A 14906-nucleotide genomic window follows, 5' to 3' on the forward strand; every position below is an offset into this window, starting at 1 on the left:
GTAATGGCAGGGTCCTTGTTAGAGGAAGGCATTAAGTAGATCAGAGTGAGAGAAGGCAATGACTGAAGCACAAATAAACCAAGAAATGATAGCCACCTCTAGGATCTAGAATAGGCAAGTCAGAAATTCTCCCCTGGAACTTTCAGTCCTGTTAACACCTTGGTTTTAGTCCTGTGAGGCTCATTTTGACTTCTGACTTCCAGAACTGTAAAAGAATGCATCTGTGTCATTTTAATCTATAAGGTAATTTGTTTCAGCAGCAACAGGAAGCTAATATGGGGGAGAGAGGGTTGCTTGATCAAGGGAGAATGTTAAAGTTTCTTTGGATTTTTTTTAGCTAAAGAAGAGTTGAGTATGGGACAGATGGAATTTAGTGAGGTCCAGCGGGTGTGAGAATGTTCTAGGAAAAGTTTGGGAATGTAGGTAAATTGATTATGAAGCTGGACTTCCAGAAAGGCCCAACAAGAGGCATTTTGAAAGGGAAATAGGTAAGTTAAAATCTCAGGAATTGGTGGAACAGTTAAAGGAGAACATCTCGAATAAGCAATAGGAAGATTAGGATTGAAACATATAAACCACATCCATGCAGAGGTTTTTAATAGTTTTGCACCTATTTGTGTCTTTGTCTGTTGGTCAAGCCTATGGATTCCTTCTCAGAATTATTTGGAAACGTGTAAAATAAAGCACATGGGATTGACTACAAAGGAAACCAGTTATACTGAAAGTCAATTCTAGCCATGATCCTTTGGAGGCCGATGGCCCCTGAGACAAGAACCCCAGATTTAAAAATTAGTGGGAATAAGAGTTCAGTTGTTTCTAAAGCAAGAGTTGGACTGAGTTGTATGGAATTCCAAATATTAAATGCTGTAGAAAGGGGAGTCGGAAGAGGCTTGTGAAGATACTGTAGCAGATATTACAGTAAATGTGTTAGCTCTCTTCTCCTCCATGCGTAGTTATGACTCATGGTGAAGTAAAGACACTCAAAGTGCAAACTATACTCTGTGCAGCTCACGAATGGAGACCTACAGTCTAGCAAACCTATGTCACTCAGCATGTAGACTCTCAGCTCACACAAAGATTCCAGAATACTGCCTTACTTCATTTGTCCCTTTTACTCAAGTCTCAGCTCCTATTCTCACTAGTTGAGAAAGGACAGTCTTCCAAATGCCAGGTATGTTTTTTATTTTCCATTAGTTTCCATCAGGCTCTCTTCCAAGACTCTGCTGCAAGAAATACCTACTTTGATCATACCATATGTCAAATCTCCTTTTTAACATACCCAATACCATTCTTTCGAGGCTCTAATATCATCCTTTCAAGTTATTCACATAGAGCAATGGACGAAGAAGCCATATCATAGTAGGCCGAGGAAAAGGGAATAGACAATTCAATTCCCCAGCCTTACATCACATGCCATTAGAATATGCCACTCATCAGAACTTCTTTTGCACTAATCTCCTAGCATATGCTTTCTCCCCTCGTTCCTTGAAGGTTTTATTTCCTAGCTCACAGCAACTTTCTGTACTGTTCATCTTGTCCCAGTTCTCAGTGATTTGACATTCACAATGATGATATTTTCAAATGCCTGGATTTTCAGCACCTTGATCTCCTCTGCCAACGATCTTATCCTTCACTCTACTATGCCACTTATGCCCATGACCATACCCTAGATTGCGTCCTCATTAATAACTGCAACCCCTCCAGAATTTTGACCATCCCACTGTCCAACCACCAATCCTGTCTTTCTAGTCTGCACTGATTCCAACAATCTTTGTATTTCTCAGTACCTATATCCACTGATCTCACCACCACCTTTTTTAGTCTCAAACATCCTTACTGTCCTCATTTTCATCTTTATGAGGTTAAATTCCATGGTCCATTATTATAATCACTATCTTGCATACAACCGCGGTTCCATTGCCCTACTCTCACTTTATTATATTCATTAGACAAACAACAATTCTGGTCAGAGTTAACTCTCCATAACTTTGACCCTGTGCCCATGAAACTGAATGTGGCTGGAGAGAAATATATATTCATGATGACTAGTCTTATTTTAATGACGACTGATTTCAGTGGACCATTGTAATGCTGCCGGGTATTCCTGCTGCATTTGCCTAGTCCATTTACTCTCTCATTCTCCTAAGTGACTAGTTCATATGTTTTATTTAGATATTACACTTGGACATCTCCATCATTCTTAATCTTTGTTTATAGTTTTGTTTTTTTCCCCCAGAGAAAATAGACGCAATCAAAGAGAATTTCCACACACTTGACCCAAAGACCTGTATAGCTTCCTCAGCTCCTGAGAGTATGGTTATATTGTTCACGCCCTTGTCTGAGGCTGAGCTCTCCACCATTGCCTAGGTTTTATCTGCTCTCACTTGCTCAAGGCCATCACTCTAGGAATTCTTCTCACTCTCTCTAGCATCATCATTTCCCCTTTTGTATTGGATTTTACTATAAGCAGGCAAATGTATTATTTTTCAAAATACAGCAGGCATAGTCCCTTTTGCTCCCTTCTAGTGTTCCTTTTGTTTGGACCACTTTCTGAGCAGATTTCTATCTGCATGGCTACCTCCCTCATCTCCAGTGCTTTTGCTCAAATGTGACCCCCTCAATGAAGCTTTCCTTGCCCACTATTAACAACTGCACATTCATTGAGAACTTGTTTTCCTCTTTCCCGGCTTTATATAATTTTAAAATAGTACTTTTCATGTTATTACTATCTGGCAATCTATTTATTGTCTGGAATATCACACAATAAAATGAATAGAATAAAAGTTCACTAGATTAAAGCTACATGACGACTGCCATTTTCTCACTCTTATACCTCACAACCTAAAACCTTGGTTGGCACATAGGAGGATTTACATAATTATGTGTTGAATGAATGAGTGAAATAATCAAGGTAGCTAAAGTCAACCACTTTTTTAAAAAACATGATGGTAAAGAGATGGGAGATGGTTTAAAAGAGTAACATGGGTGGTGAGGGGAACATTTGTTTCCAGATGGGGGGTATGTTAGATATTTGTTGCTTTAACTGGGCCCCTTCTTGTGGAATTGGCCCCCTGCTTTTTCCTTTGGGAAATTCCCTCTCTCCCGTGGTTCCATGTGGTTCACATACACCGTGGTTTCTCCGTTGTGACACTATTGACATGTTGAACCAGATAATTTCTTTTTTGGGGCGGGTGTTTGTCATATGCTTTGTGGGATGTTTAACAGCATGTCTGGCCTCTATCCACTAGATTCCAAACATACCCCTCCTCCGCTATAACCAAAAATATCTGGATATTGCCAGTGTCCTCTGAGGGAGTGTGATCACCCCAATTGAGAATGACTAAAGTAAATCAACCTACCCAAGCTCCAAGCCTGGACAGGCAGCTGAGGCCTTGTCATCTGCTATTTCACTGCCCTGGCCCTAGTTAAGTATTTCGGTTGGGGACATGTGACCCTTTGTAGACAAACTACAGTTAGTGCAGGGACTTTGAAGGAGTTACTGGACAAAAAAAGCTCTTTGTGCTGGAATGCTAAGCTGACAAAGTGTATGATTGACATTGTTAGCAAATATTTGCCAGTTTTTAGGGAGTGTGTATCAGAGAATGAGGTCAGCAAGGAAAAGCAGAACCAGGGGATAGAACAGTTTCCTGAGGATATGCTCTGAATATTTAATTACCATTTCGAGTAAAGCCAGCTAACTGTACCCTTGACCTTTTCTATAAAATCCCTCTTTGGTCTAAGCCAGTGTGAGATGGATTTCTGTCCCTTGCAGATTAATGAGTACTGGCTTGAGAAGGTTTGCAGGTGGAAAGGAGCCAGTGGTGAGGGAGGGTAAACCTGATGAAGCAGTGTTCTGGAAAGGACAGAAAGGGATGAGAGAGAACAGTATAGTCTGTGCAAAGTGGTAAGTAGAAGTGGCAGTCAAGATGAGTGGATATACGTAGATAAGCTTGGAGATGGAGGGAGAGGAAGTTGAATGTTACCCTGTAATGTTTTCATCATCTGCTAAGAGGATGTAGAATAGATTACAGACAAAGGTAGAATAGACTAGATGGTTTGAGGTGCATGAACAGATATTCTGGAGAAATGAAAATGGGACTGACTGTGCATGAATAAAAGATGCTGAACAATAACCCACTTCTGTGTAAATATCCAAAAGAATTAAAAGTAATGCATTGAAGAGATAGTTGCACACACATGTTCAAAGCATATTATTCACAACAGGCATGAGGTGAAAACAAGCCAAAAGTCCATCGACGAATGAATCGATAAACAAAATGTTGTATATATGTGCAATGAAATATGATTGAGCCTGAAAAAGGAAGAAAATTCTGACACATGCTACAACATGGATGAACCTTGAGGACATTATGCTACATGAAATAAACCTGTCATAAAACAGCAAGTACTGTACGGTTCCACCTACATGAAGTGTCTAAAGTAGCTAAATTCATAGAAACAGAAAGTAGAGTGGTGGTTACCGTAGATTAGAGGAAAAGGGGAATACGGAGTTATTGTTTAATGGGGATAGCATGTCATTTTTGTAGATTAGAAAGTTCTGGAAATGTGTTGAACAATGGTGCGAATATACTCAACACTTTTGAACTGTACACTTAAAAATGGTTCAGATGGTAAATTTTATGTTACATGCTTTTTACCACTATTGAAAAACAGAGAAGATGCTAAACAGCACATATAGTCTTGGAAATGATGGGGAGAGTAAATTTGTGGTAGCCATTGAGCAAGGTTTTATTTAGTCAATAGTTGAAATGTTGTATCAGAAAATTGATAGCTGGATTTAGAGTGTGATCAGAGGGAACAGTACGGTGATGAGCTGGGGAAGGTGTTGGCTGAACAAATGTAAGAGAAAGTCTTGAGGATGAGGGAACAGAGTTTGTAGGTTAAGGCTTTGGCCCAAAAGACAAACTGGTGGGATCCAGAATGCATAAATATTAAATCAAGGACACTATAAACCCTGACTATGTCTGTATTCAAGAGTTCATTGACTCTAGAAAAAAATTCATAAAAGGCAAGTGTTTTTTTTTAAAGATAAAATATATTTGAATAACTAATGTACATATTATTAAATGACATTTTACAAGCAACTAGAGCTTCTGACAAAACTGCCAAGGAAACACCCAAACCTTGAATTGCACACCAAAACTTAAGAATTAAAATTTGACATCCATAACTTTAAAAAAATGTGCAAATTAGAATTACTAATTATGGAAAGGCAACAAATAAACCAATAACCAATAAATTATAGCCAATAAACCAATTCCCACAGGCAATGTATTGTGAGAAAAACTTAACTCAAGTAGAAATAAAAGTGAAATGTTTAGCCATATCTTAGAAAGATGCTATTATTAAAATCAGATTTTCCAACAAAACTCATGATAATCACAGGAAATGTTTCATACTTTGCTGAAAAATCAAAACCACACTACAGCCAAAAGTATATGGCAACAGTAAGTATGCTGATTACAAAAAGAAGAGTCTAGGTACAAGGACAGCTCTTTTTAGTGTCTTCCTTTCAAAGGTGACACTTTCAGAGCCGTGTAATTGCTCGTCGCCATAGCCTGGCTCCAGGCACATCTCAGGTGAGGCTTTGAAAAGTCCTTGAAGAGCGCGTGGCAGTGAAACTGGGCTCCCACCTTTATCATCAATCAAACTTTCTCTGTTCTTCTTGAGACTAAGTGCACATAGGAAGTTATAGCTTATGAGATCATTTCACTGATGTTGAGAGCATACAAATAGAATTGCTGGTATTCAAATGGTTTCTTTCCAACCCATGTTCAGTTTGATTCCAAGCGGAAGGCACACTGAAACAGAGCATTTCTGTTTAGGAGGCAGCACGAATAGCAGTGGTGCAAATCAAAGTTAAATAATCAGAGTGTTAACATGCTCTGTATATACCGATTATAAGTGCTATAACTAATAAAGCATCAACCTTTTAGAAAATATTCTATTAAGAGGTCCTCCTTCAGATAATATGATCTGGAGCAAATAATAATTAAGTTTTATAGTAATAAATATGAATAAAAAAGGGAGAGACTGAAGCAGTATTCTCATTTAATCTCAGTATTCTCATTTAATCATATGTTCATTCAACAAATATTTATGTAATAGCTTTTTTACTTTGGACCCTCACTGGTTTGGATTTACAGATCACTCTGGCCTCTCCTGTTCTCAACCCTTTCCTCTGACTCACCAGCAACAAGTAACCTTTTCTTTCTCCACTGCCAGAGCATTTTTTCTGTATCTTGTTTATGGTATGTATACTTACTCAATGATATGTATGGGTTTTTGGTGTTTTCTTCTGAAATAAATTCTAAGAGGGCAGAGATGGTATCTTTTATTTTATAGATGTTGTAGGAAAAGGCAGTTTGAAGTCAGATTTGAGCTTGAATTCTACCTTTGCAAATTGCTGACTCTGAGACCTTCGCCACGAGAAACTTTTAGCCTTGGTTTTCTCACCTTGGCTATGATATGCTCACCTGGCATTATCTTGTGATAATACTCACCTTTCTGTGTTGGAGTTGGGGTAAATGGGATAAGGCATGACAGGCCCTCAGCATAGTGCTTGGGCATAAAAACCCTTCAACTGTTCACCCTCATTTTCTCCTGGGAACCTCGGGGAGGGAGAGGACACTTCCTGTTGCCTGTCTACCTTTCTATCCTCCCTATCATTCAGTTTTCAACCATCATCGTGGCTATTTAATGCCTTCACCTTTCATCTTAAATCCCTATTATCTCCTTTCCCAAACTTCCTCTCCGTATATCATTTTACTTTCTTCTCATTGAAGAAACAGAATCATCAGAAGGGAACTTCCTCACCTGCTTTCACCATCACATTTTCCTGCCTGCCTTCATCTGTACCCATGTGTTCTGCCTTCTCTCCTGTTATTAAGACCACGCTCCTATGTGAGGTCTGTAGACCCGACCTGAGCACTAGATCCTGTTCCTTCAGGCTACCCAGACATCGCTCCAGTAATTCTTCCTTTTCTCTCCTGACATCATTTCCCCCTTTTCTACTAGATTATTCTCATCAGCATGTAGGAATAGAATCATAGCTGCTATTTCTCCATTCTTAAAAATATTTCTCTAATTTACTTACTTTTGCCATCACTCTACTTAGCTGCTCCTCCTTATAGAAAAAATTGAAGGAGTTGTCTGTAGTTGATGTCTCCAATTTATCTCCTTGCATTCTCTCTTAAGTTCACTTCAGTCAGGGACTTGCTTCCTTCCTCTCCACCAAAACTGTTCTTGTCAAGTTCACCGACAAGTTTTGTGCTGCTAAATACAACAGGCAGCTTTCGCTACTTATATTTCTTGGTCTATCAGCAGCATTTGACAGAGTTGATCACTCCCTCCTTATAATTCTTTCTTCACATGACCTCTAGGACACCACACTCGGGGGGTTTTCTCTTGTATCAGGCTACTTCTTTGTTCCTTTGTTGGTTCCTTCTCTGTCCATGAATCCTAATGTTGGAGGATCCAAGGCTCCAGCACGTGGGCCTTTTCTCTTTCCTAGCTTCTTTCACCAGCTTGGTGATCTTACTCGATATTCTTATTATGTATGTCCATACACTGACAAGGCTCAAATTCATATGTTGAGCCTGGACCTATTTTGTACTTCCTGTTGCCTTCTTGATAATTCTATTTGGATGTCTTTTTGATACATCAAACTTAATATCTCTATAGTTGGGCTTGTTTTTCTCCCCAATCCTGCTTTTCTCACTTGTCTTAATTAAGAGCAATTCTATCCTTCCAATTGCTCAGGCCAAAAATCTCTGGTATCATTGTTGACGCTTCCCTTTTTCTCATATTTTGATACAAACTGTCAGCAAAGCCTACTGCCACTATCCTAAAAATGTGTGCAGAACCTGACCTCTTCTCAACAGTTTCTGGTAGCCACTCCCAGCCTTCTTGCCTGGATTATGGTAATAGAGTCTTCATTGATTCTCCGTCTTCTGCTCTTGGTGTCCTACACTCTGTTCTTAACAAAGCAGTTAAGCTGATTATTTGTTCCTCCACTTAAAACCCTCCGATGATTCCCATCTGGGAATAAACATCAAGTTCATTACAATGACCTGGCATACTCTTATGATCGATCATCCTCACCCTCCTCCCCTTCCACCTCTGATTTCCTCACTACCACTTTCTTCTGGCTCAGCCCATATGAGCTTGTATTAGGCCACACATAGATTTGCTCATGGAATGGTTTCTTTCCAACCAATGCTGTGCTTCCAGCACAGCAGACACACAACACCTTATGGTCTTTGCACTTACTGTTCTTTCTTCCTGGAATGTTGTTCCCCACAGGACTTGCACTTTACTTCACTCTAGTCTTTGCTCAAATGCCATTTTCCTAGTAAGGACTTCCGTTCAACTACCCTGCACTCTCTATCAGGCTTTCCTGTTTAATTTCTCTTCATAATAGTTACCATTTTCTTATTTCTTTTATTCTTAATTTTTGTGCTAATTATTTAAATATTTGTTGAATGGATGAATGAACTAAAAAAACAGGGACATTAATTGGCAATATTAAGTAGGTAAGTTAACAACTTCTATGCATTGTTACAAAAGAATTGTGCAATAGAACCATAGTACTTAGTACTATTCTTATTGATAAATAGAAATTGAAGGAAATTTTGACAGAGAAATTAATAAAAATTTTTCAGTTTCATTAGATACCATTTTGTCTTCTGATTAACTTGCTGGGTTGTATGGATCAATAGAATATACTTCTCGTGTTTCTAAATGCAGTTCTCTTCCTGTAGGGCTTTTAGTTGCATAATTGCTAAATGGAAGAAAGAAGAATGCAAAATCTTTACTCATTGATCACGATTACTATAAAGATATAACAGTTGCTTGTTTTTCATAGTTCCAGATACATGGCAAGTACTTTTCATGGATGATTCCATTTCATTGTCCTAAGTAGCCTATGAAGTAATCACTATAATCCCTGTTGTTTGGAAAGGCCCATAAAAATGAGTCACTTGCTAGGCTTCTAACTGTTGAAGTCAGAATTTGACATTAGGCAGTTTTACCTCAGATCCAGGATTCTTAATAACTAACAACTATGATCCCAGTGTCATATCAAAGTATCAAATATATAAAAAAAAGCTTTTATGTTAGGATATGATCATAAATTTACCTATTTGAGACACAATCTTCCAATTTAACTTAAAAGAAAATTTTTGTATTTGACGTTTAATTCAAAACCTTTACATGGTCATACAGCACTAAAAGCTTTAAATGATTTTTAAAAGGACATTTTTACTTCTACTCTTTGAAAGCACATACACTTTACTGTGCTTCTAAAACCACTTTGCCAAATTAGCAAAGGACACTAAAATATGTTTATGCTATCATGGAGAAGTCTGAAATAAAGTATTAAAAATTGATGGTGAAGAAAGCTTACTGCTAAGGGTACTTAGAGCATCTCACTCACTACCATATTTAAGGTCAGCTTATAGGAAGAGACATTAAGAAAACTATAAAATGGAAGTTTTAGGTCAATGTCAGATTTTGATTTTAAAATACCTTAGAGTGCTAGAAAAGAATAGCATAGTTTCTTCTTCAAATGTTTAGATGGCTTTTATAAATATTACATTTCATACAGGACATTCATTTTTAATGATTAGTGATCTCATTTAAAAAGTATTTAAGGTAGTTCAAATGCCCATATCAACTATCAGAAAACATATTGGAGTCAGTTAGAAAATGGAAATAAGGTAAGAAAGTGATGCTTAGGAATTTAGTTTAACATATTTTTTCGTTCATATCAATTGAGGCATTTAAAAATAGTATGTGGTACAATCATGTTAATAAACTTAATGATACTCAGGCTGGAACATTATGAATTATTAGAGCTTATAGACATTTCCCAAGGTTGCAAATTTTCCTACACATGCCATGTCCTTCCTGATAGCAAACTTAGGAAAGAGCATGAAGGAAAGAGATAGAGACCACATTTTCTATTTATTTAAATGTGTAATTACTCTTGGCTAAAATTGTCTTCTAACTTCCTATGAGGAAAACCAACGAATTACATTCCTATTTTTTTTTTTAGACCTTTTTCTCCCTTGAATTCTGTGAAACTACTCTCTCCAGCTTTCCTCTTACCTCTGACTGTTTCTTACCCTCCTGCCTTTCAAGCATTACTGTCCTTCTGCAATCAGATCTCATCCCTATTTTTATTTTTCATGTTCTTTTTGGTTCCAAGGCTACAACTGTAATTTAACGTCACCTACCTCTCTCCAGGTCCCTCTCTCTTGAGTCCTACATCACAGGTGCCACAAAGGGGCAGGTCAGAACAGAACTCATCATGTTTCCCCACAAACCCGTTTCTCTCTTTTGGTGAAACACTGGGATGACCCAGTGGCCTCCACTTAGCTCATTCTTTATACTCCCTCGTCCCTATATTCAGCAAGACACTCAGTCTTGGAAATCCTACCTTGTTAAAAGTGAAGTGATCTTATATCTGTTCCATCCTCTTGGTCCACCCCTGCCACTGCTGCTTTGGCTGACAGCCCCATCCTTCCCCTTGTTTAGAAAATACAAATCTGAACATATTTTTCCCTTGCTTTAGATCCTACTTGTTTAAGATACACTCCAATTCCTTGTCATGGCCTACAGGCCTTTGATGATCTAGTTCCTGACCACCTTTCTAGATTTCACCAATGTCTGTTAAATAGAACAGACAATGTCTGTTAAATTTCCAAGGAATGTTAAAAGTATTATGTGAGAAAAAAGAGTTGTGTAACCCAATTAGTTTGGGAAACTCTGATTACAAAAAAAAAAAAAATTAAACAGACTGCTTTATTATAGGACTTTAAATATTCTCATGGTGATTGTGAATCTTCATGAGAAAAATGTAGTATGCAATATTTCCCCATCTTATTTGGTCATAGAATGCCCTTTTCCCAGAAGGCATTCACAACAGGGTTATGTGGCGTATCTTCTGGTAAGCCCTGCAGTCTAAAGTACCTCCCAGCTGTAGACCCTTGCCAGACCTGCCATGTTCAGGCCCTCCCAGGAGCAGAACAAACTACTCAGGTTCATAGATGCCATCATTGCATAGTTCCAATGTATTCCCTTTGTGCCCAATTACATAGACATTATACAACTGTGAACAATGTCATCAGATGGCACTGTGGGCATGCTAAATAAAGGATCCAGGTGACTTGGTATATTAAGAAAATATTGTTAGACTTTGTGAGGGACATGTTTCGTATGACATCCCTTGGTCCTCCCCCACTGGAATTAGAGCTTGGTAAGACTCCATCTGATTATCCTCCCTAACTCTGCATGTACAGAGACTCGCTAACTTACGCACACAGAACGTTCCCAGGCTGATGTAGAATGATGCCATTTGCTTAAAATGTATCTTTTGCACATATCAGAATATTCTGTAATGCCACAAGATTTTTGTGTCAGAGGGATTTTTTATGCCATTGTCTCCACCTAAAAACCACCTATGCCACCTTCACCTTCAAACACATTCTACTCACATTCAAACACATTCTACACACACTATTTCGCAATCATTTCAGATTGCTTTTGTAGTTCTCACAGTATGTAATGGAATGATGTGCCTCTGGGTCTTTATTCAAACTGTTCCTTCTACCTGGAATACCTTTTCCTTCTTGTCTATCCTCTCTCGAGGCTCATGTGAAGCATGCGTGTCTTTCACTATGGAATTTTGATCAAAATTCTTAAGTACTAGTTATTTGCTTTGTGTCCTCACCCAAAAATCACATAACACACTAGGGCAACATTACTTTATAGATTCAAATGTAGAAAAAATTAATTAATTCAAAATAAAATATAAAAATATGTCTAATTTCTGGGTATTAACACAATAATTTCTGAGCATAACAAAGCATAGAAACTTAGTAATACACTTCAGTAGTCTTGAAACAACAACTGAGTGACAGAAACATTACTTGAACTTGAAAGACTTAGTATGTTTCTCAATGGGAAGACATTACAATGTATCACAAATTAATCTGTAGCCTTAAATGCAATTACAACATACAAAAACAGAAAAGAATAGGAAAATTCTGAAAATTTATAGCGAGGGGATTCCCACCAAATATTATAACAGTAGAAAGCCATACTAATTAAAAACAAAGTGGTCTGTGTTGGAAGAATAGGCAGATCAATAAAGCAGAAAAAGGAGTCCAGAAACACAACACACCCAGATCTATTAATTATTTGATATATAATCAGTTAGAAAAATTTTATGAAAAGTCACTTGGCAATATTTATTAAGCATCTTAAATGTTCACACATTTATCCCTAGTAAGTCTAGAAATCTATAGTAAGGATATAAGTAGATGTGCAAAAGGTTTATTAAAAGGTGTCCCTCAGCAACAAATGAACAACACAAACAAACAAAAAATCATGGACACAGACAACAGTTTAGTGGTTACCAGAGGGTAAGGGGGGAGGGGAGGTGAAAGAAGGAGACAGAAGGAGATTTGCCTTTGGGTGGTGCAAATATATAGATGACGTATTATAGAATTGCACAATGCAATGTATAGATTATATATTACAGAATTCCACAATTGGAACCTGTATAATTTTATTAACCAATGTCACCTCAATAAATTCAATAGGAAGGTGTCCCTCATATTATTATTTGTTATCAAATAAATGTGGAAGCCTAAAATTTCCACAATACAGAAATACATATAATAGAACAGTACGTTATTTAGTAACTAAAAAAGAAACATGACTTAAAAACACAAAAAATAATCACACAGTGGAAAAGTTTGTGAAATTAATTGTCCGAACTTGCGTATGTACAATAGGCTAAATGAAAAAAAATTAAGGCAGGAGACTATGATGCCAAAATTTTAGTGTATAAAGAGAAAAAGAAAAAGAACATAAGAAAAAAGATCACGTAGGAATATACCAAAATATCTGTAGTCCTGATCACTGGGATTTGTTTTCTTTCTGTTTTTTAGATTTTTTAAATAATGTATCATCTGAATAAATAGTTCAATAAAGACTGTTTGATATCTTTTAATTTCTTAAGGATAGGGCTTTCTTCTACATACCACAAAATATCACATTCCAGTTATCACATTGTTATACTCATTTCATGTAACTTGTGTTTAGTTTCAGGGAAGAAACCAAAACCTTTTGTGCATTTTGGTCAAACGTGCATTGAACTTACCGATTTCTGTGTTTTAATATCATGCATAAGGTGACAATAACCAAGAAGATAAGAAATACTAAGCCTGTAGAAAACCCTAGAAAACAAAACAGCAAGTATCAAATGCCAGAAAAATGTGACCTATATTGTTTTGAAGTGATTGTGGGGCCTATTCCTAGTGGTGGGGAAATATGTTATATTACTTTTATATTTAGCCTTTCTGAGCTACACAAATATTGATTTCCTAAATAATCACACTTGGGCTTAAGGTTTTTCTGATTCAATCTAGTCCACATTTAATCTAAAGCACCAAACATTTGACCACAGGATTCAGTCAAGTTTTGTTGGGCTTTTCAGTTTTATTAGTAATATTCTCATCACTGGGGTAAAATTAGGAGCTCAAAACACCAGGATCCACGACTTTGCATAAAAACATTTTTCTCTCAGTTGTGAAATATATTTTTCTACTGCAGAACAATCCAACATATTTTAATAGTGTCAAATCATGCAAAAGACCAAGAGTTAATGTAAACTAAACTTTCAATTTAAAAACTGGGAAGAGCTTGCTGTTTAAATTACGTATTCAACTCTATCTAAAAATGACAATTTGTAATGTGAAGTGCATGTTAAAAGTTCCTGAAACCACCAAAACAGTTAATTTCCTATGAGTTAAAGTGAAGGGCACTTCAGGGTCTCAAATTTTATATATGTTTGTATAAAACATTATTAGAACTTCGAGTATGTAAGAAAACTTACCACCAACAAGAAGAGGAAATGAGCCTAAGGGGAATACAAAACCATGAACATATTAGTCTTGTTGCACGAGTCAATGCAGTCCAGAGTCCCAGGGTAACGTCCTAGAGTGAACACTCAGCTCCCTTCCCTCCAAGTCTACTTAAAAGATGTATTCTGCCCTGGATTCTACCTTCTCTTCCTTCGTTTCTTATGTAACAACTCACTGGACTTAAAAAAAAAATGTCACCTTAACTAAGTTGGGAGAGTTCATCAATGGAAAAAAGCAATATACTCAGTATAATGAGGGATTTCTCACATTAGAATGCAAGTATTAACTGTTGTAACAGGTGGGTTAACATATTTTGGGAGGTCCCTGTCAGATTGGTAAGCATTTATAAATCAAGTTTCAGCAATAAGGGAATTACAAAATGTAAGGTTTCTAGTTTTACACCTTTAAGTTAATGCTGCTCTATTTTCTTTTCTTCCCTCATCCTCAGGAAATTTTGCTTTTTCTAGTATAGACGACCAACTTCAAATCTGTCTATTACTGTACCACTAGTTACAGACCTACGTCAACTGAAAACTCAGGAGTCCCTAATATGGAGGGATACTCCTCACTCCCTTCTCTCCAATGAGACAAGTACCAGAGGCAGCAAAGCCCTTGCACTTACCTTGTGATTTGCAAACAGCCAGGGGAGGGTTCCACAGGTGATCCTCCTGGCACTGGCTCTGGGGACTGCCTTCCAGCGTGTACCCGTCTTCACACTCCAAAGTGACGACAGCTCCGTACTGATACTTTTTCCCAGACTCCAGCCCTTTCTGGATTCCATTCATATACTCTGGGAAGCTACAGTTTACCTCTGAAATCAAAGGAATCTAATTTACCAACGTAGTAGATACTACTCTTAACGGAAAGGTTTATGAAACCAACTTAGTTCATTCTCAGTAAATAAAGCCTCACTGAAATAACACAAAATGATATCCTAGGCAGAGTGTTTCA

The 14906-nt window shown here is 37.4% G+C and overlaps 1 protein-coding gene across 9 annotated transcripts in view; it reads right to left on the bottom strand.

The window, feature by feature from the left end:
* LOC109458629 (complement receptor type 2) overlaps positions 1 to 14906 on the bottom strand; it is a 144728-nt gene that overhangs the window by 106404 nt on the left and 23418 nt on the right. For 8 of the 9 annotated variants that reach the window (XM_074321975.1, XM_074321974.1, XM_074321976.1 and 5 more), the window contains 5 exons: positions 14578 to 14766; positions 13928 to 13951; positions 13193 to 13268; positions 8698 to 8803; positions 4197 to 5822 (listed from right to left, as the gene is read on the bottom strand). In XM_074321975.1, coding sequence (XP_074178076.1) covers positions 8713 to 8803; positions 13193 to 13268; positions 13928 to 13951; positions 14578 to 14766 — 380 coding nt within the window. In that variant the 3' untranslated portion in view covers positions 4197 to 5822; positions 8698 to 8712. Of the gene's footprint in view, positions 1 to 4196; positions 5823 to 8697; positions 8804 to 11480; positions 11493 to 13192; positions 13269 to 13927; positions 13952 to 14577; positions 14767 to 14906 lie in introns of those variants that run through there. The other variant, XM_074321982.1, reaches the window with a different exon arrangement.

The sequence above is a fragment of the Rhinolophus sinicus genome, linkage group LG17 (genome assembly GCF_036562045.2).
Source record: "Rhinolophus sinicus isolate RSC01 linkage group LG17, ASM3656204v1, whole genome shotgun sequence".
Taxonomy (NCBI): domain Eukaryota; kingdom Metazoa; phylum Chordata; class Mammalia; order Chiroptera; family Rhinolophidae; genus Rhinolophus; species Rhinolophus sinicus.